A 22980-nucleotide genomic window follows, 5' to 3' on the forward strand; every position below is an offset into this window, starting at 1 on the left:
CTTCACTTGTAGCTGAGAGTTTTGCTGCGTTACAGTGCCACTGGAATGTTAGGTGAACCACAGTCAGAGAACTGGGTGTACTTGTTAAGGTTGACATGCTCACTTGTATTGGCCCTGTTAGAGTACTTGTAAATGTTTGTCATGACAACTCAATCCCTATGAAAAGCTGAAATAAATTGTTGATTTTGAATTTTCTCCCAGAGTCTTGAAGTTGGTCCAACTGAAAACCACATGCTAACTGTTGACATGCTTARCTTACTGCCGTATGGTAAATCATTCAGTATCATTTAAATTATACAGATTATCTTATTTGTGGTAATGTACTTTACCCACAGCCTGCTACTAAAACCTGCCAATTTGTCATGTTTAACAAGGTGCTGAATCATTAACTTAACAAGATGGCCTGTAATGACTTGACACATTTGGAATACTATTACCATAAATAGCTAGCACTTTCAGGGAATGGAACTGTGGCCCCTGAGTTTATAGCCAAAATCTAATAGGTTACTATATCACTACCCCCATACATACACTGGAGTGGTGGGTTTCATTGTAATGAGTAGAGGGTTGTTTTGTAGACCCTCTTTGTTCTTGGATTTATTGTTCACATTGTCCTGTTGAAGTTGGGATGAAGAAATCAGGTCTAGAGTGCTCAACTCTGGACCTCAAAGCCAGAACCACTGCATTTATTTAATTGTTCCTCTAATCAGGGACTGATTTAGACCTGGGAAACCAGGTGAGTGCAATTAATTATCAGGTAGAACAGAACCAGCAGGCTTCGGACCTCACAGGGTAAGAGTTTAATACCCCTGGTCTACAGGATCAAGTGAGGTTGGCTTACTTTACTTTTCTACCAGTACTGTATTAAGCACCCCTCCAATCTAATGGAGTACCACTTTGGGTTGTGTAAATTGTAGTATCCTTTGCAAAAGCCTAATATTAATGTCAAAGATCATACACAATCAATTGAGGGGAGTTTAGACAGTAAGTGACAATGCGGAGAGGTGGAGATGGGTGAATGGGCCTTTCCTTCCGTGTCCTCCAGAGGGCAGACTGACACACCATGAGAGATGAGCTATGAGTGTGTAGTAGTGTACAAGCGGGTCTAACCATTTTGGATTCATGTAATTCAGCTCTTGGTTCAATCTCTGTCACATCTCAGCTAAATTGTCTTTTTGAATAAAACCAGACCCTTATTATATATTTCCAATTTTCCTTATCCCAGTATGAGACGAAGAAGTGTGGTCCAATATTCATCCACAAACACGATTGAAATGCTTTTAAAGTATCACACATTGAGTGTTGAAGTTAATTTCTTGTACTTGCAATCACATTATGTAACAAATGTATCACATTACTTGTGGGGAAAGAGGGATTGATTTTGCTATGGTCCAGTGGCATCATCTAACCAAGAATGTTGCTCTCATTTAAACTGAAATGCTTGCATTTTAGGTATTCATTGATTGAAAGCTAAGGGACTAACTGTTTCTGCTGGTGTCTAAGTATGCCTACACAACAGCTGTTTCTCAACATCCTCTGCAGGTGCCAGCAACCACCCATAACTCCTGCTTATGTTTTCATTAGGTTGCAGTAATGATAAGAAACGAGGTATGTATAAGCTTTTTATTGATCAATATAGATACTAACATAACTGTTTCTAACCAACCATTTCATCCCTTATATGTTTCACTGAGCTGAAATTGAGGCCGTGACCCTTGCTGGAAAACCAGGGATGATTTGAAGCCGTCCTTGAGTCCTCTGCTGCTTGCTCTGCGACTCTACCGTCCTGATTTACATTCCTCCTAAAGCTCTCGTGGCGACACGCCTGGCCCACTTCCCCCTCCAGATGACTGATACCCCCCCAGCCACAGGACAGCCAGAGGCCAGGGTACCAAAAGTAAAGCCAGGCCCATTGAGAGGCACTAGGCCCCAGAGCTCTGGACAAACAGCCATGGAGGAATATACTTGTTTAAGTGCTGGACTTTAAAAGCCATTCAATACAATCTGAGAAGCTTTCAGTGCTTTGTAAATATTATGTATAAAATACAAAAGACAGATTTTATTTGATATTTTAGAATATTATGAAACCCAGGGATGATCCATTACACAGGATAAAATGCCTACATTTCTCAAATATTAAACTATACTGAGGGCTTCCATCACATTCACAGGGTTTAATGAAAGGCCTGTAGTGTTTTATGACACCTTGAAAAGAACAGTGGAAGTCAATCTAAAGCTCCAACTAAGGCCAGCAGCTTTGATCTCCTCCTGGCTCTTCCTGTGAACATTTGAACTAAATAACAATGAACATATCATCCCTCCACTTTATCATTGGTAAGAAAATGAGGTGGGAGCTTTAAGAAAAAAACAAGATCATTTTTGGTTGTGGCAATTAAGGCAAGTGTTTGAACTTTTTTGTCCTTCAACATGTACAAGGCACCCACATTAATCAAATACATTCGGGATGAGGCAATGCACAAAAATGTAAGAGATTTTTACAGTGCAGTTGTATAGGAAATAAGTCATTCATAAAAACCAGAAGCCACTATAACATCCTTGTATATATATGGATAAAACACAGTATCTGTTAAAATCTAAATGTACAAAAATAAAAAGGCAGAAGGTGTTGGAGAGGATGGTTACATGTGACTTAGTCAACTGTCACCCTTTCCTAATTGATTAGGTATATTAAATACATCTTAATTAACTGTGGAATTATGAGGATATGTTTCATAGCCTAAAATATGCCATTTTCCCACCATGGAATTTGAAATCTACAAATATATCCCAGCATTGAATAATTCAAATCACCATTAACAAATATGGGAGGGAAAAAAACAAATAGGTATTGTGAACAAGTAAGCAAAACCTGCTAAAATCAAATGTTTAAAGCGTTCAAGACAGGGTAAAAACAATAATTCCAAAACAGTAAAGATCCTTCCAGTTTACACTTAAAGATGGAATCTGCAGTAGCAGTACCACCGCTGTTATTGTTTTTGTTGCCAAACTGAGGCATGTCGCACAGCATGTAAAAAAATATTGCAGTACATACATATTGTGCGATTCCATCGAGCGTGTAATGATGTACCAGGGGGAAAGAACAGTGTTCATTGTTTTCAGAAACCTCTTTGTTGTAATATCGCAGATAAACCGACCTCTGAGTGTATATTAGGTACACCCATCTAGTACCAGGTCGGACCCCCCTTTGCCTCCAGAACAGCCTGAATTATTTGGGTATTCTACAAGGTGTTGGAAAAATTCCACAGGGATGTTGGTACATGCTGACGTGATGGCATCATGCAGTTGCTGCAGATTGGACGGCGGTACATGCATGCTGCGAACAGGCCGTTCCATCTAATCCCAAAGATGATCTATTGAGTTGAGGTCTGGGGACTGCGRAGGCCACTCAAGTAAACCGAACTCGCGGTCATGTTGGAGTCTGTGGATAGACAAGTTGTGCATTCCGAGATGCTGTTCTGCACCATTARTTTTGTCTGTTTGTGGCCCGCCTGTTAGCTTGCACGATTCTTGCCATTATCCTTCGACCTCTCATCAACGAGCTGTTTTCTCTCACAGGACTGCCGCTGATTGTTTTTTGTTTGTCGCTCCATTCTTGGTAAACCCTAGACATTGTCGTGCGTGAAAAGCCCAGGAGGGCGGCCGTTTCTGAGATACTGGATCTGGCGTGCCTGGCACCAACGATCATACCACGCTCAAATGTCACTATTTTTTCCCATTCTAACGTTCAATCGAACAGTAACTGTATGCCTCAAGACCTGTTTGCCTGCTTTATATAGCACACCACAGCTACATGACTCACTGTCTGTAGGAGGGATCAATTTGTGAACGGGGTGTACCTAATAAACTGGCCGGTGAGTGAGTGTGATATATATAAATATATGTGGCTGTTTGCACCATTAAGGATTCCAATTTGATGGTCAATTCATCCTTCACCCTGATAAGCCCGATTTCTTCAGCCAGAAAATCAACTACCCTTTTGAGTAACAACCAAAGCAGTGAAACAACTAAAATGTGAAATTCAGTCACACTAGTCAGCTAGGGCAATGTGCAAATTYAACTAGATTACAATCCACATCAGAAGAGATTACCTAGTGAAATTAACAATCAATCGGAGAAGTAACCATCTTTCCAAGAATGTCACCAATGAGATTCTAGGGTGGTGTGTGCAGAGACAAGAGGCTCAGTGGAGACAGGAGCTGAGGAAGGCAGGGTGTGCGTCTGTGTGTGTGTGTGTATCTTCGTGTGCGTACGCATGCGTGTCTACACCAGGCTCCCCGGCCAGGACACCACAGTCAGTGTGACTTTATTCTTCTGCAGCTTGAGCATGGGGATGAGGGACGAGTTGTTCATGCCCACCGTGGTGGCTCCGTTCACAGCTACAATCTCATCACCACACCTAGAGACAACACAGAGGGACAGTCAGTAAACATGGGGCACAGAGATGGGCAACACAATGACCTACCCGCAACCATAATCAGTCTCCTAACAGCTGTGCATTAAGGTCTAAATATGATGGACTTCTACAGGAGAATCACATCTAAATGAGCACTGGATACCAGGCTGGCTCCATCTCTGCTCTCAGTTGAATTAAAATGGTGAAACCAGGTATTTCTGTTCAATCCTGTCCTTGGGGAGGAAACCCCTCACAAAAGGGAGTACATGCCTTATCAAAAACAGGGCAGGCTTACCAAAACATAACTCCCTTCTCACTGCTCCTACACTCCTTCACCCACCCAGATAGTAACGACATGTGTTTTCTCACTGACGTTTATTATAAGAAACTAGCACTGGCCGTGTGAAGCAACTCACTTGAGGCGTCCGTCGAGGTAGACGGGTGTACCAGGCACGATGGTCTTGATGAAGAACGGCTGTTGTCCACGAGTCTCCTCGAAGCCGCCCACAATGCTGAAGCCCCAGCTCTCCTGATTGGTCTTCAGCAACACGATGTCACGGCACCAGTGCATGTGACTAAGGAGGAGAGGAAGTGACGCGCAAAAAAAAGTGTCCGTGTGATTTCATAAGCCCAGAATTAAGACCTCCGTGTTTTAAATGGCCACCTGAAACAAGTGATAGGGAACTTTTCCGACGCAACAGACTGTCCAAGCATTATTACACTGTTCAGACTAATATTGCCTACTAGTATTGTCCAACTACTGAAGTGTTGAGTACAAGCTGTACTCATGACACAGATTGGATTTGAAGAACTGCAAAGTTGAGGTCATGCAAAGTTGAGGTAAGTTATTTTCCAACCAATGGTTAGTGTGTGTGCTTACCTGGAAAGCCCCAGCCAGCGGGTCCACAACGGGGCCCAGTTGGCGTCATCCTCCCTTGGATTTTCCACAGACTCCATGGCCTCCTTGGCGCCCTCCCCCTCATCCTCTGGGTCTTCTGAGATGGTCTGGATGACCCTGAGGACCACCTGGGCCTGAGCCGTCTGGGCCTTCAGCACCGACACCGCTTCATTGTAAGTCAGCTGTGTCAGATCCACGCCGTTGATGCTCAGCAAGACATCCCCTGGGCAACATAAATCAGAACCATGTCAAGAAAATGTATCCTCTGCATGCAAAGCTGGCCTTACATCAAAGGTCTTCCCGTTAAATGTGCAAGAGGTATGCATATTGTCTAGCCCTTCACTAACAGAATTATCCCTTTAAGCATTTAAATCTGAACATTAGCCATGCTACGTGGAGTCAATGTATGGAATGAAAACTGTCATGTCCTATCAAAACCATGACTGATAATGGTCACTGGTTTGGTGGTTATATGAAAGCATACAGTGCATTCAGAAAGTATTCAGACCCCTTGACTTTTTCCACATTTTTACATTACAGCCTTAGTTTAAAATTGATTAAATTGTATTTTTTTCATCATCAAACTATACACAATACCCCATAATGACAAAGCAAAAACAGTTTAGAAATTTTCGCAAATGTATAAAAAGTTTAAAATAAACTGAAATATCAATATTGACAGCAATTACAGCCTAGAGTTGTCTTGGGTATGATGCTACAAGCTTGGCACACCTGTATTTGGGGAGTTTCTCCCATTCTTTTCTGCAGATTCTCTCAAGCTCTATGGATGGGGAGTGTCGCTGCACAGCTATTTTCAGGTCTCTCCAGAGATGTTCAAGTCCGGACTCTAGCTGGGCCACTCAACGACATTCAAAGACTTGTCCCGAAGCCATTCCTGCGTTGTCTTGGCTGTGTGCTTAGGGTCGTTGTCCTGTTGCAAGGTGAACCTTCGCCCRAGTCTGATGTCCTGAGCACTCTGGAGCAGGTTTTTATTAAGGAMCTCTCTGTACTTTGCTCTGTTTATCTTTCCCTCGATCCTGACTAGTCTCCCAGWCCTGCCACTGAAAAACATCCCCACAGCATGATGCTGCCACCACCATACTTCACCATAGGGATGGTGCCAGGTTTCCTCCAYARGTGYCGCTTGGCATTCAGGCCAAAGAGTTRKATCTTGGTTTCATCAGACTAGAGAATCTTGCTTTTCATGGTCTGAGAGTCCTTGAGGTTTGTTTTGACAAACTCCAAGTGGGCTGTCATGTGCCTTTTACTGAGGAGTGGCTTCTGTTTGGCCACTCTACCATAAAGGGTCTGATTGTTGGAGTGCTGCAGAGATGGGAGAACCTTCCAGAAGGATAACCATCTCCACAGAGGAACTCTGGAGCTCTGTCAGAGTGACCATTGGGTTCTTGGTCACTTCCCTGACCAAAACCCTTCTCCCTCGATTGCTCAGTTTGGCCGAGCAGCCAGCTCTAGGAGTCTTGGTGGTTCAAAACTTCTTCCATTTAAGAATGATGGAGGCCACTGTGTTCTTGGGGACCTTCAATGCTGCAGAAATGTTTTGGTACCCTTCCCTAGATCTGTGCCGACACAATCCTGTCTCTGAGCTCCACGGACAATTCCTTTGACCTCATGGCTTGGTGTTTGGTCTGACATGCACTGTCAACTGTGGGACCTTATATAGACATGTGTTTGCCTTTCCAAATCATGTCTAATCAATTGAATTTACCACAGGTGGACTCCAATCAAGTTGTAGAAACATCAAGGATGATCAATGGAAACAGGAAAGGGAAAGACCTAGTCAGTTGTCCAACAATGTATTCAACTGAAATGGGTCTGCTGCATTTAACCCAACCCCTCTGAATCAGAGAGGTGCCAGGGGCTACCTTAAAATCGACATCCACGTCTTCGGCACCCGGGGAAGTGGGCTAAKTGKCATGCTCAGGGGCAGATCGACAGATTTTTACCTTGTCAGCTTGGGGATTCGATCCAGCAACCTGGGTTACTGGCCCAACACTCTAACCACTAGGCTACCTGCCACCGATGCACCTGAGCTCAGTTTCAAMTCTCATAGCATAGCATWGGGTCATAATGCTTTTGTAAATTAGGTACTTCTGTTTTTATTTTTTAACACATTTACAAACATTTCTAAAAACCTGTTTTCGCTTTGTCATTATTGGGTATTGTGTGTAGATTGATGAGAAACAAGTCAAGGGGTCTGAATACTTTCCGAATGCACTGTATATCCCAAGTGCACCTTTTTTGATAGTGCCGTCTCGGTGCAGGCAGCCAACAGGCTGGACACTGGTGATGTAGACGGGCAGGCGGCTGCGGCAGTCCCTCCCCCCGGCGATGGTGATGCCCAGGGAGAGTCTCGGCTCCTTCTTCAGACTCACCATCTTCTCCTGGCTGGAGAAGCCCCCTGGTGGATCCTGGGAAACACCAGGAAGAACCCTTCATTTGCTTTACATTGATGAGGAGCATGCAGTAGGCTATTTAGATTTGCTTCCTGTTCTTAAGATCAAAACGACTTCATAATAATTATTTCTGGTCATCATAGAATAGACTGGCGTCAAAGAAAAGTAGCACAATATGCCTGACTCGGCATTCCTTCTGGGGTGTGCTGCTCATCATCTGCCCCTCTCCATTTCCTAGAACTGAGAAGGATCTTTMGACTTAATTGATTCCTCGTGAAACCGCTTGTCCAAACCAATGTAAGCAGCAACATCTCAGATGCAGCTGCGGACTCAAACCCAGAGGTAATGTGCAAGGATCGACACTCGGCTCCRGAGTGCACGTGTCGACATCCACAGCTCCTGCCAGCGTCCTTGTTGCTCTCTCTCTCTGGAGTCTGTTAACCTTCAGAGGGTGCTAGGGAGGAGGGGGAGGAGGAGAGACCTCCCTCTTCCTCCCCCCAGCAGGGAACCCTTCACCACCAGCAACACTCAAAGCCTGGGCTCTGCAGGCGAAAGCTAACTGCCAACAGCTTTGATCCTCTGCCACCCAAAGCAACAAACAAAACGTAGTGGTGGCCCCGCAGCGGCAGAGTGAGGCAGCACCCTGGGCCTTTTGATCTGGAGTGAGCAGGCCCCAGAGAAGGGCTTTCATCTCTAGAACAGGGACACAGGCGTCTGTTCCCAAGGCCCCTTTCACCTCTGTCTGAGTGAGGAGGGCTTCTGTGGAAGTGCTAGGTAGTCTGGACTGGTAACAGAGGGCTGGGGTGTGACTGTGGTGCCATGATTACCTTTACACTATGTAAACATGACAGGCTCTTATAATCATTTGTGTCCACACTAACTTACACTAGCATACACAATACTAACTGAGATATACAGCAGTTTGTGGTACAGTGATTTGTAAGTTCTAAACGTCGGGGGAGGAGATTGTTTACCTTCATGTAGGTGGAGGGCCGTCTGAAGTACTGGGGTTCTGGAGCCCTCCTGGCCACTCGGCCCTGCCCCTCTCCACCGCTGCCCCCCTCCTCCTGGGGCTCCGGGTGCCTCATCACCACAAAGTTCACCCGCACCTCACTGGCCTGCAGACACACACATTATACACACACGTCGTTCAGGCCTCACATTCAATACACATCCAGCAAATCTATCCTGGGAACGTCTGCTAACATAAAAGTCAATGTTTCTTTAAGGGATTATAATGAATCCTATTTCCATTCTTTGGTCTCCGTGAAATAGCCGTGCTGTAACTTGTCTACATAAGACATACCTGTATGATCTGTGCTGCGCTCTCTGGGGTGCCATGTCTCAGATCTTGCCCGTTGATGGCCAGCACCTTGTCATTGTTGCATAGTTTCCCGTCCTTGGCCGCCAGCCCACCCGCCAGCAGGTCCAAAATGAAGACCCCCGTCTCGTCCGACTTGCGGATCAGCTTGATGCCCAGCGGCTCTGAGCGATCCCTCTTCACCAGCGTCACCTGGATCACCGTGCCCTGGTTGTGGGCGGTGCCGTGGGGACTGTGAGAGGGAGGGGAGGCAGTGGCCATGACGGTGGAGGAGGGAGTGTGGTGCTCGAGGCCAGGGCGTTGCGGGTGACGAGGGTTGAAGCCCTTCTCCTGCATGACGATGAGTCTGAGCAGAGGGCATGGCCGCCGCAGCACAGAGATGGCCCGGCCGTGTGGGATAGACGCCAGGCTGACGTCATTCACCTAGAAACACAACACCACACGGTCAGCAACACGGCCACTGATACAGCATCCCTCTGGAACACTGCAGGTTTACTAAATATACATAGAGTATCGACAGCTGAGCGAAGTGACTGGTCCCTGCGCTGATGGAGACAAATTCAAATGCTTTCTGCTGATCATGGTAGAATTATGTAGAACAATAGGATAGAGGTGTAACTAGTTCCTTTTAAACTGGGATTGATTGTATGGTGAAAAACATTGTTTCAGGTTGGCCTCATGTCATTCAAAACTATTGACATCACCATTTTTAACAATAAGAAAATCAATAGAATAGAACATACCACTTTAAAAATACTAAGAGCTGTGCCTCCATCTTTATAGCCAAAAACCACAGGTACCTCGACTCATGTTGCTCGAGGCATTGTATTGAGGCATTGCATCTACCTTTGGTTGAGTAGGTGTACGAAATTATTGGACCCATTTTTGACCAATTCCAGCTTTACAAACCTCATCCGAGAGAAGCCCTTCTTAAAAATCAATACATCGACTCAGGGGGAAGCGAGGGATTCAATTTCAACAAATTAAGAAGGCAATCTCCGCTCTGTCACACATCTCTCTTTACAGCCAATAGCTGTCCACAAAGGACCCCAAAAAGTGAGCGGTTATATTACTGCTACCAAGGCAGCTAGTAGGGGTGAGATGAGTTTTCATTCTAAATTTGTGATTGGTCAGCCCAGAGGAAGAGATGGGCTCAGGCATTGTCATGTGCCCCTGCCAGACAGCCAAGGGGAGGAGAAACCCGAGGGGGAGAGAGGGAGCAGGCTTCTGGGAAGAAAGGAAGCTGTATCTTTGTGAAACCCCCTTCAAAAGATATACCATCTCTGTACCCTAGTTCTACCCTCTGGGTGGAAACCAGATTTGAGTTGATTTAGATTTTTACAGGGACAGTGCACATTAAATCAAAGTTTCAGTATAAGTCTCTGGGCAAAACAATTACAATACAGACAATTAGCACATGCAGAGCAACATAGGACAAGCAACACGGAGCACGCAGATCATCAAGCGAGTGGTCTTATGTGTTGAGACACCCTCACCACTAGCATGTAATCTTCCTTAGCCTTTTGGCCCATTTACAACCAGGACAATAGCCAAAATGTCACTAGACTATAAGTCATAATCAGCCCTTTCTGACCAAGAAAAATAAAACATTGAGGAWAACCAGACAGAGCCTGTCTGCAATCAGGTGAACTTTGGCCTTCCAGAAGATGGGGCTCGGTCTGAAACGGCAATAYCTCAACAGTGAGAGTTTCAAAACCCTGTTTCATGGGCCTGCCTGGAGAACAGATCTCTGCCACACATGTTACCATGAATCCAGAGACCCGTTCATCCTGAATATCTACTTCCCCACCAACAAATCCCCCCCCATTTACTGAGGATCATGGGAACCTAAGGGAATAGGGTGTTTGTGTGGAATAATAGGTCAAAGCTTCTTATAAAGCACCATCTTCACAAAGTGCAGCCATTACCATCGTCAAGGTGGGCATTTCAAAGTATACGGCTACGGCACTAAAGCTACATAAGATGGGAAGGAGGGGAGCAGCCTGAACATATTTTTCAGGTGACCTATCCCTCTATTATTTACAGTGAGGAACCTGTCTCACCTCCAGAATGTGGTCCCCTGGGGCCAGCCTGCCGTCGCGGGCCGCCAGTGAGTCACGAATGATCTCCTGGATGACTATGTTCCCCAGGGGCGTGTCCTTTCCTCCCACAATACGCAGGCCCAACTCCTGCTCCTCCCGAATCATCTCCACCACGTTGGCCTCGGCCACCAGGCTGGACCGCATGGAGGTCTCTGTGGGGGGAGAAGGGGGCAGACAAGGGCATGATGATTTGAGGTACACGTTTACATAAACAGAGACAAACAACCTGACAAACGCATGCACGGGCACACACACTCACCGAGATTCATATATGCTCAAACACATATCAATGGTCCATGGTTGCCTTTCATTGTGTGTGCAATGCCAACACACACCCCTGGGGTTCTGAATCAAGTAGGGCAAGTGGCAACCTATTCCCCAAGAATCACTCACGATGAGGTAATAATTTCTGCGATAATGATCGCCAGTGTTGCCAGGTAACTTTGTTTTGATGGACTTTGTTCCACAGTACTGGATTACAAATTCCCTGGAGGGGTTCTAAGTCTAGACCAGACAGAGGTTAGGTTGATACCAGAGGAGGCTGGTGGGAGGAGCGATAGGAGGACAGGCTCATTGTAATGGCTGGAATGGAATACATGGAACGGAGTCAAACACATGATTTCCATATGTTTGATACCGTTCCATTGATTCCATTCCAGCCATTACAATGAGCCTGTCCTCCTATAGCTCCTCCCACCAGCCTCCTCTGGTTGATAAACGTTCTGAAGGTCCAGACGAGGATTTGGCCGGAGTGTCTGAAATCCTAAGCCACCAGCTAAATGATCAGCACTCGTCTTATCCAGGTCTGACAACTCTCTTGCCAGGGATGGCCACATCAAAGGGGCTTTGGGTTTTCCCTAAAGTCAACACAGCTGACAGACTGTTTCCTCTCCCTTCCTTTCCCCGGGTGCGTTCATAAAATCCTTAAACATTCGTTGCCCCGATTGACACTGATATAGATTTGTCCATTCTTAGAAAGTATCCAATTTTTTTTTTCTTCCAGTGGGAGCTCACTGCTATTCACTTAGACTGACAGACTATCATTATCATACAACAATAATCAGACTTCAGACATAGTGACGTTAGTGTGACGTCTATCTGGTTTGTGTTGTGGGCAAATCAGGAAGTGAGTGACGTGTGACATCTTACCGTCCTCGCTCTCTTCGAAGGCAGGGTTGATGAGGCCAGGCTCGGGCTGGGTGTCCCGGGTGGCGGTACGGGTATGTTTGGTATCAGCGCCTGACTCTCCCCCCCCCCTGTTCCCCTTTAGCTCATTCCAGGGGGGTCTCTTCCTCCTCTCTGCCTCCTCCCTCAGCCTTCTGAAAACAGGACATCTTAGAGGGAGAATGAGAGAGTTAAGAGTGAGAGAGTTAAGTCAACATTCAACAAGCCTCCTTTTAATTAAACCTCATGACTTTCATCCAAAACTGTCCGTGAAGGTAACCTAAAATACCCTGAGTGAGCACACACCTCCTACATTTCTTTAGATACCGTGTGACCAGCAAAAAAGGGAGTACGATCAATGTTCATTCATTTGTTTCAGTGAGGAGGAGGACAAGTCTAAAAAGCTAGAGGTGTAGGAAATGGGAATGAATAGATTTAGTGACTGGTGAGGGAGTCAGAGAGCGAGACTATGAGAAGAGGAGAAGAGCTATGCAGATGAGCCTTTTTTTACTGCATTGCAGGGAGTCTGAGGGGGGGACAGGTCGAGTGTGATTAAGTCAGAGAGAGAGCTACTGCTGCTGGTCCTGCTGTCTGAACTTTGCCTCCTGTCTGTTTTCACGGATGGCTGCAGGATGACCAGCTATCATAACATAACCTTTACCCACTACTGACTGTGTCATAGCTGCTCGCTAACCACTAAGACGATAAGCACCACACCACACTGGCCAAGTGAGGAAAGGGAAAGCTAATCCACAAATTACAAASATCTCTGGGATATGACATTTGAGACTGAACCTCTCCTTTGAGTCCAGGCACTATGTAATAAAAGCTTTTTCATGGGAGACTCTAAACCTGATTGACTTATGTTATGTGTGAATCCATGTTAAGTTAACATTTGACCCATTAACTCAAAATGTATTCCTAAATTCAGGCATAGGAAAATAAATAGACCAGCCAAATATAAACTACAGTAAACAGACAGGTACTATTTTGGCTTACTTACTCTGGTTGCAAAGCAGACAGTTTAATAAACTCAACTCTTAACTAAATACCTTTCCCCATCTCAAACTCCCTCTTCCCCGGCCCATGCCCATCATCACCCCTCCGTGGTGCCCCAACCATAACCTTATTCACCTGTTGTGCAAGTGGGGCTGCAGCTCGCAGCGCTGCATCTGCTGCTGGCACTCAGCTTGGTGTGGGCAGAGCACGGTCAGCTTGTCCAGCAGGTTCCTGACCAGCAGGCTGGAGGGCCGGCAATGGTGCAGCTGCAGCTGCTGGCGGTCCACGGGACAAAAGTCCTGCTCCTTCAGGAAGCTGCTGAGGCACTGGAAGCAGTAGGTGTGTCCGCACGGCGTGTCCATGGGCTGCAGCAGGGGCTGCAGACAGATGTGGCACACCAGCTCGTCATCTACCTCATCCTGGTACTCATACAGGTGGTTCTCCTGGCCTCCCTCGTGCTGCTGGCCACACTCCTTGCACATCTTTGCCCATGTTAGGCCAGCACTGCTGCTGCTACTGGGGACCATTGGCTCCGTCATGGCCAGAGGCTGGAGTACCTAGCTAGCAAGTCCAACTTCCAATGTTCCACTGTCCTACTTCCTCTGTGCCCTCGTCTCCCTGAAAGGATATGCTTAGTTTATTTCATAAGTGGGGCAAACATCCCAAAGTGAAGGTGAGGTTGAAACCCTGATCCACCGCGTGTCATCTCCTCCTCACGTCTTCATCCTAGATTTCTGTTGAGGGAAGCACAAAAAGAGGTCTGCCGTTAGAGTTGGGACTTTTCCTACTCATATTGACTGGCTCAACAGGAAATGACACAGAGCGGCAACAATATGGAGGCTGGAGCAGCTGTTTCCTCTCAYACAGTTTCCTGAGGGACTAAAGGAATTCTCCTTTCGGCTACATGTCACTGTGCGCTTCATTAAAATAGGGGGAGTAAACCCCCATGAAATGAGGCGAGAAAGGACTAAAAGTAAGAAACGTGCTAATGGGAAGGAACAAAGACATGGTACTAGGAGAGAATGAAAACTGAATGAACTGGGCAGAAATGCAATCCTCATCACTAATGACCCCCTCAGCTGAGGTCTCTATCCCTCTGTGAGGCTTCTAATCTCTCCACTAATTCCCTGTCTTTAGGCGAGGCTGATTAGAAATGCATTCTTCACTTTTAGAAACTTACTCTACACATGTGCAAAGAAAAGCAGCCGATGTGTAAGCTTCAATCAACACTTGTCAAATGTATCGTATAACCAGCGAACTGCAGCACAAACAAGCATACGAGTGTGGTGTGAATATCTCAAAGTACACTGAATAGGAGTACCTAACCAACAATACTGACGCAAATACTGAGCTGTTTACGTGCCACCTTTCCTCGTTCCCCTTTGTCACATGATAAAAACCCAGCCAACAGCATTATGTACACAGACCAGCTTCCCTGCATTCCCTCACCAGTCCCAGCACTCCTCTCTGACCCCCGTCGAGAGGTCAGCAAGGCAAAAGAGCAGACTGATTCTGTAGCTTGTTCGTCATTAGCTTGTTGCACCTACCTGAGAAGCTGATATCAGCGTTGCCAAGGGCCCCGGCCGGTCGGCAGCCACCGCATGCAAACAAGAAACTCAGACCCAACAGCTGTGCTGGCTGCCTGCAGCCTGACTGAAACCAGAGCTCTACATCCCCGGCACACAGTCAAAGGTTCTGTGTGTGTGCCCAGCACTGCACCAGCTGTGTGGCAAACTGAGGGGGAGTGGTGTGACTAGACTGAGGGAGGGGATGTAGAGGTGGAGGGAGGGGGGACTCAGACTGCTGATGTTGCACTAGCGCAGGCAAAACACTGAGGCCAAACCCAAGGCTGAGCAATTACACCAAGGCTGTAGTGTATACACACACACACACACACACACACACACACACGGAGGTCAAACAGGACGGCTCACTCGCTCACCGCCTTTCTCGTTACTCAAGTGATCCTTCGTCTTGTAATGGAGAAGCGTCATGGATCCTGTGGCAAAGCAGAGGAAGCATAACCAAGGTTCTGCCCCACTTCTTTGGGAATTCACATAACCAGACTCAATGACTTCACAAATATTCAACCTGACCTGAGATTACTTCAGAAGATGGATGATGAAGTCAAGCGTGTCCCATAATTGGAATTCTGTGTAAAACAAAACAAACACCACCCACTTGACTGGAGTAGACGGAATGCCTCCTTATCAACACATGCATGTTTAGACTTGCCTGGGCGAAACAGAGATTAGCCTAAATACAATTCCTCCTAATCTTTGGTATGCATATTTGCCATAGCATAAAAAGCACACAGTCTATAAATGTTTAATAGGAGAGAGCTGGACAGAGAATGTGGCTTACAGAGAGGGAGTGAAAGGGTTGTTTGAGTTTCATTGAGGATGTAGCATGGGTGGTTAGAGGCCATGGGCTGCTGAGAAGCCAGGCAGGCAGGGACCCTCAATGAGTGTCCTTTTAGGAGATGAGTAGTTGAACAGACTTAATATAGTTAAGTACCTTCTTTCAGAGGATAACTTTATTAAGTCTGAAGGTACTTCTTTCAGAGGATAACTTTATTAAGTCTGTTCAACTACTCATCTCCTAAAAGGACATGTTCTCATGTATAACCCATTTAAATGTTCCATTGAGCTTCAATGTTTAAATCATATTAATCAATATTAAATATCATATTAAAAGACATTAAATCATATATTTTAAATCAATGGTTTCTAATGCCTGGAGGAAATAACTAGGGAGGAAACTGCTTGAGATGAAATTCATAATGGTATATGTCTTCAGTCAAATCGTTATTCTGGGCTAAACATGCTTTGACAGCAGTGGTATGCAGTGCTATACATTGTAATATTGGCAACGTTGCGTTGTTAAGTACTGAACTGTTCATGTGTAGTTCTGGTATAAGGCGTGTTCTGAAGATGACCTTAACGGGGGGGAAATATCTCAACATCAATGTGTAATCATGTGACATTCAAAGCTTTCTAGGAAAAATGTCTTGGCTCAACATTTAAGATTAGCCTCCCATGTGCCATTGGTGCCATTGGAACTAGAGGTCGACCGATTAATCAGAATGGCCGATTAATTAGGGCCGATTTCAAGTTTTCATAACAATCGTAAATCGGTAATTTTGGACGCCGATTTCTTTTTTTATACCTTTATTTAACTAGGCAAGTCAGTTAAGAACACATTCTTATTTTCAATGACGGCCTAGGAACGGTGGGTTAACTGCCTTGTTCAGCGGCAGAACGACAGACTTTTACCTTGTCAGCTCAGGGATTCAATCTTGCAACCTTACGGTTAACTAGTCCAACGCTCTAACCACATGCCTCACGAGGAGCCTGCCTGTTAAGCGAATGCAGTAAGAAGCCATGGTAAGTTGCTAGCTAGCATTAAACTTATCTAATAAAAAACAATCAATCAATCATAAATCACTAGTTATAACTACACATGGTTGATGATATTACTAGTTTATCTAGCGTGTCCTGCGTTTCATATAATCGATGCAGTGCGCATTCGCGAAAAAGGACTGTCGTTGCTCCAACGTGTACCTAACCATAAACATCAATGCCTTTCTTAAAATCAATACACAGAAGTATATATTTTTAAACCTGCATAATTAGCTAAAAGAAATCCAGGTTAGCAGGCAATATTAACCAGGTGAAATTGTGTCACTTCTATTGCGTTCATTGCACGCAGAGTCAGGGTATCTGCAACAGTTTGGTCCGCCTGGCTCATTGCGAACTAATTTGCCAGAATTTTACGTAATTATGACATAACATTGAAGGTTGTGCAATGTAACAGGAATATTTAGACTGATGGATGCCACCCGTTAGATAAAATACGGAACGGTTCCGTATTTCACTGAAAGAATAAATGTTTTGTTTTCGAGATGATAGTTTCCGGATTCGACCATATTAATGACCTAAGGCTCTTATTTCTGTGTGTTATTATGTTATAATTAAGTCTATGATTTGATAGAGCAGTCTGACTGAGCGATGGTGGGCACCAGCAGGCTCGTAAGCATTCATTCAAACAGCACTTTCGTGCGTTTTTGCCAGCAGCTCTGCTCTTTATGAATTCAAGCCTATCAACTCCCGAGATTAGGCTGGTGTAACCGATGTGAAATGGCTAGCTAGTTAGCGGGGTGCGTACTAATAGCTTTTCAAACATCACTCGCTCTGAGACTTGGAGTAGTTGTTCCCCTTGCTCTGCATGGGTAACGCTGCTTCGAGGGTGGCTGTTGTCGATGTGTTCCTGGTTCGAGCCCAGGTAGGTGGCGAGGAGAGGATGGAAGCTATACTGTTACACTGGCAATACTAAAGTGCTATAAGAACATCCAATAGTCAAAGGTATATGAAATACAAATGGTAGAGAGAAATAGTCTATATAATCCTTAATAACTACAACCTAAAACTCTTACCTGGGAATATTGAAGACTCATGTTAAAAGGAACCACCAGCTTTCATATGTTCTGAGCAAGGAACTTAAACGTTAGCTTTCTTACATGGCACATACAGTGGGGAGAACAAGTATTTGATACACTGCTGATTTTGCAGGTTTTCCTACTTACAAAGCATGTAAGGTCTGTCATTTTTATCATAGGTACACTTCAACTGTGAGAGACGGAATCTAAAACAAAAATCCAGAAAATCACAGTGTATGATTTTTAAGTAATTAATTTGCATTTTATTGCATGACATAAGTATTTGATACATCAGAAAAGCAGAACTGAATATTTGGTACAGAAACCTTTGTTTGCAATTACAGAGATCATACGTTTCCTGTAGTCTTGACCAGGTTTGCACACACTGCAGCATTGATTTTGGCCCACTCCTCCATACAGACCTTCTCCAGATCCTTCAGGTTTCGGGGCTGTCGCTGGCAATACGGACTTTTAGCTCCCTCCAAAGATTTTCTATTGGGTTCAGGTCTGGAGACTGGCTAGGCCACTCCAGGACTTGAGATGCTTCTTACGAAGCCAATCCTTAGTTGCTCTGGCTGTGTGTTTCAGGTCGTTGACATGCTGGAAGACCCAGCCACGACCCATCTTCAATGCTCTTACTGAGGGAAAGTGGTTGTTGCCCAAGATCTCGCGATACATGGCCCCATCCATCTCCCTCAATACGGTGCAGTAGTCCTGTCCCGTTGCAGAAAAGCATCCCCAAAGAATGATGTTTCCACCTCCATGCTTCACGGTTGGGATGGTGTTCTTGGGGTTGTACTCATCTTTCTTCTTCCTCCAAACACGGCGAGTGAGTTTAGACCAAAAAGCTCTATTTTTGTCTCATCAGACCACATGACCTTCTCCATTCCTCCTCTGGATCATCCAGATGGTCATTGACAAACTTCAGACGGGCCTGGACATGGCTGGCTTGAGCAGGGGACCATGCGTGCTCTGCAGGATTTTAATCCATGACGGCGTAGTGTGTTTACTAATGGTTTTCTTTGAGACTGTGGTCCCAGCTCTCTCAGGTCATTGACCAGGTCCTGCCGTGTAGTTCTGGGCTGATTCCCTCAACTTCCTCATGAATCATTGTGCCACGAGGTGAGATCTTGCATGGAGCCCCAGACGAGGGTGAATTGACCGTCATCTTGAATCTTCTTCCATTCTTCGTAATATCTGCGCCAACGAGTTTATTGCCTTCTCAGCCAAGCTGCTTGCCTATTGTCCTGTAGCCATCCCATCCTTGTGCAGGGTCTACAATTTTATCCCTGATGTCGTCTTATTCATCACGGCTACTCTGGTCTTGGCCAGTTGTGGAGAGGTTGGGTCTGTTTTGATTGAGTGTGTGGAAGAGGTCGCTCTTTTATACAGTACGTCACAGTTGTGCTGCTGATTCAAACAAGGTGCATGTATAATACAGGTATCGAACGGGCTGTGAACGAACGGACTTATCTTAAAAGTTGAAAAACTACCGAGGTTCGATGTGAGAGACTGGGAACTTCTTACTCGGTTGGTAGGTGATCAAATACTTATGTCATGCAATAAAATGCAAATTAATTACTTAAAAATCATACACTGTGATTTTCTGGATTTTTGTTTTAGATTCCGTCTCTCACAGTTGAAGTGTACCTATGATAAAAATTACAGACCTGTACATGCTTTGTAAGTAGGAAAACCTGCAAAATCGGCAGTGTATCAAATACTTGTTCTCCCCACTGTATGTATTTTTACTTTCTTCTCCAACACTTTGTTTTTGCATTATTTAAACCAAATTGAACATGTTTCATTTATTTGAGGCTAAATGGATTTTATTGATGTATTATATTAAGTTAAAATAAGTGTTCATTCAGTATTGTTGTAATTGTCATTARTACAAATAATCAGTATTGGCTTTTTTTGGTCCTCCAATAAATCGGTATCGGCGTTGAAAAATCATAATCGGAACAGTCACTCATAGCCAGATGAGCTTTTAAGTCAAACAGGACTGCCAGCTGTTCAGTCACTGTGGTTATGACAGACAATAACCTCCKCTCACCAATGCTTCCATTGTCTCCACAACAGCAGAGGTGAGTCACATTTTCCGCACACCCTCATAAAAGTGAACGCAGGTAAATCCATGAGGCAGACAGAAAAGAGATTAGATCAGCTAAAAAAGGATGTGCGGAAATCCTGACTGATTTGACTGTCCGTTATGGTTGACTGAAAGTGAAAATACAGGGAACGCCCTGTATACTTGCCCCCCTAAAGTTCACATTGCTTCATAATCTACCCACTCCCTTTCTACACCAGTATGATTGCTAGCCACACTGAAGCCTTGAGCATGGTACCCATTGGTGCCAGTCTCCACTACAGAACACCATCCAGGTTAAAAAGTTACAGGCTGTAAACCTCCCACTGTTCACCAGCAGAGCACTGACTGAAAAGTACACACCACACTGGGTTCCAGAAACGAGACATCAACTTCAGACCAGGAATATCCATCCATGAATAGAGATATGGCCTCCTTGGTCATTGGTCACATAAAGCTCCTTACGTCTGCTATTCAATAGAGTGAATGAAAAAGAAATGCATGAATTATCATCCATTATTCAAAAGGAACGTACCTCTTCCAAACCAATTACCCCTATAGCCTACGTCTGGTTTTATAAAGACGTGAAGATGATGGATGATTTGACACAAACAACCTCTTGATTTAGGCTATTAGGAACATGACACTAGTTTCCAATGGAGAGGAGCTCACAACGAACAATAAAACAGTCATTAGCCAATAGCCACTACCACCTCAAGATCAAATAGGACTGTCTGAACTTGACATGCACATCCCAAGCAATATATAATATACACATTTTATTAGGTACACCACCCTGTTCACGAAAATGGTTCGTTCCTACAGACAGTGAGTCACGTGGCTGTGGCTTGCTATATAAAGCAGGCAGACAGGCATTGAGTCATTCAGTTACTGTTCGATTGAATGTTAAGAGTGGGCAAAATTAGTGACCTAAGCGACTTTGAGCGTGGTGTGATCGTCGGTACTACGCGCGCCTGTTCCAGTATTTCAGAAACGGCCGGCCTCCTGGTGCGACAAACACAAAACGTCCAGTCAGCGACAGTCCTGTGGGCGAAAACAGCTTGTTGATGGGAGGTCGAAAGAATAGCAAGAATCGTGCAAGCTAACATGCGGGCCATAAACAGGCAAATAACGGCGCAGTACAACAGTGGTGTGCAGAACAGCATCTCGGAACGCACAACTTGTCGGTCCGTGTCACGGAAGGGCTATTGCAGCAGACGACCAGACCAGGTTCCACTCCGATCAGCTAAAAACAAGAAGAAGCAGCTCCATTGGGCACGCAATCCCCAACACTGGACAATTGAGGAGTGGAAAAACGTTGCCTGGTCTGACGAATCCCTGTTCCTGTTACGTCATGCTGATGGCAGAGCCAGGATTTGGCATAAGCAGCATGAGTCCATGACCCCATCCTGCCTGGTGTCAACAGTACATGCTGGTGGCGTAATGTTGTGGGGAATGTTTTCCTTGCACACGTTTGGTCCCTTGACATGAATTGAGTAACGTTTCCATGCCCGATCAATTCAGGCTGTTCTGGAGGCAAGGGGGAGGGGGGGGGGGGGGGTCCGACCTGGTACTAGATGGCTGTACCTAATAAACTGACCACTGAGCATATACTGGTTGTATGAGCAAATCTACTATTACCTCTCTATTCATATGCCTTAATTCAAATGATGTGCCATTGCAATACTCTATAATTTCAATATTCACTGTCAGTGACATACCCTTAGTAGTATAGAATAAAACCTAGTCATTCACCAGAAAGTGCCCACTTTTCACGCCTGACACACAGGCTTTGTGTTACTGTAGAAGAGAGGTCATCGTTAAGGGCTGGTCTATTCCTTGGTCAGAAAACATAAATAATCCAATGTCCCCACTGACAGCTGATGACAAGGTTAACAACCGATGACAAGGTTAACAACCGAGCAAACTTCCCCCTTCATTCAAATTTGCATTGCACACATGCGTGGTAAATCAATTAAGTGTCACTCCTCCTATACATTTTATGGCATATTACCTTTTTTTACGCACGTCACTGGAAAATAATGCTGAGCATTCCGCACTCTAAAAACAAACTTCTTGACCACATTAAGTTCTCACCTTCAACAACACAGCCTGAGATATGTTAGACTACCTTTACATTTGTTGTAATGTGTTAGACTAGGCTATATATTCATACACTTATGTTAATGGTGGGCTGTATAAAATGTGTGAGAATACATTTAAAAAGTTTAACACCGTCATGTTCGATGAGAGAATAGAACGTACGAGAACATAGAGATAGCCGAGACCGAAACTCGTTTTCTACAATTTGTGAAGGGCTTTTTCCGGAATAATAAAACAAACACAGTTGTGAACTCGTGCTATGACTAAAGTAGCCTATAGTATCGAGAAACGATTAATATAATCGTATACGTTACATGTCTGGGTGAATAATTCAGCTCATTCTTCCGAGGGCGCCGACTCAGTTGTTAGAAGTACAGGTAATATTCCTAATTTCGAACAACAAAACAAGTATCCTCGGATCTGACGTCTCTACAGGAAGTCCATGCAGGTGATATTTAAATTAGGCAGGTTACTTTCCAACACCCCACGTGAGTGACTCACTACATAGGTATTCTTTCATCCTTAATTATTGAACACCTTGCCTGTATGTGTCGTCATCTGCATTTCACGATATTTTACAATGGGCAGTCCCTTCTTCACTTTCAGTTTTTACATAGTAGCAGCCTATACTGTAGCCTATGAAGTAATAAACACATTTTGGGAAAGCTTCGATTTTACTTAGCAAAATAATCACGTCATGTTCAATTAAAAGTGATGACCATTTCATGTTCAATTAAAAGTGAATACCATTTTTCTGCTAGTAGCCTACAATGTAATGATCAATTAAGGATGCATTGAGGATGAATTATCAATTGAGGATGCTTAAAGACTCCAGAGTTTGTATGCATAACAGTTTTATGAGAGAAAATTGTAACTATGTGCATTTCAATTGTAATAACATGATGAGTTTCTCTCAACTCACCTGGCATTAGAGGGTGAGAAAAGTGACACACAATACAGTGTTTGTAAGCAATGTTTTCCCTTCAGTTTCTCCCTTCCCTGATTTATTGGTAAGACTCACATTGAATACAAAGGAGC

The 22980-nt window shown here is 44.7% G+C and overlaps 1 protein-coding gene across 4 annotated transcripts; it reads right to left on the minus strand.

The window, feature by feature from the left end:
* Positions 1-1609: 1609 nt before the first annotated feature.
* Positions 1610-22471, minus strand: lnx2b (ligand of numb-protein X 2b). 4 transcript variants are annotated; one of them, XM_023989897.2, is made up of 11 exons: positions 22257-22471; positions 15255-15464; positions 13448-14046; positions 12299-12483; positions 11111-11301; positions 9033-9470; positions 8701-8844; positions 7567-7741; positions 5295-5535; positions 4831-4989; positions 1610-4417 (listed from the first exon to the last, which is right to left on the minus strand). In XM_023989897.2, exons 3-11 carry the CDS (start codon positions 13849-13851, stop codon positions 4282-4284), a joined length of 2073 nt encoding a protein of 690 aa, XP_023845665.1. In that variant the 5' UTR covers positions 13852-14046; positions 15255-15464; positions 22257-22471; the 3' UTR covers positions 1610-4281. The 4 variants fall into 4 exon arrangements, with proteins under 4 accessions (XP_023845665.1, XP_023845663.1, XP_023845664.1 ...); XM_023989895.2 differs by lacking the exon at positions 15255-15464; XM_023989896.2 differs by lacking the exons at positions 15255-15464; positions 22257-22471 and adding an exon at positions 14860-15207.
* Positions 22472-22980: the final 509 nt, after the last annotated feature.

Source organism: Salvelinus sp. IW2-2015, linkage group LG6.2 (assembly GCF_002910315.2).
Source record: "Salvelinus sp. IW2-2015 linkage group LG6.2, ASM291031v2, whole genome shotgun sequence".
NCBI lineage: Eukaryota > Metazoa > Chordata > Actinopteri > Salmoniformes > Salmonidae > Salvelinus > Salvelinus sp. IW2-2015.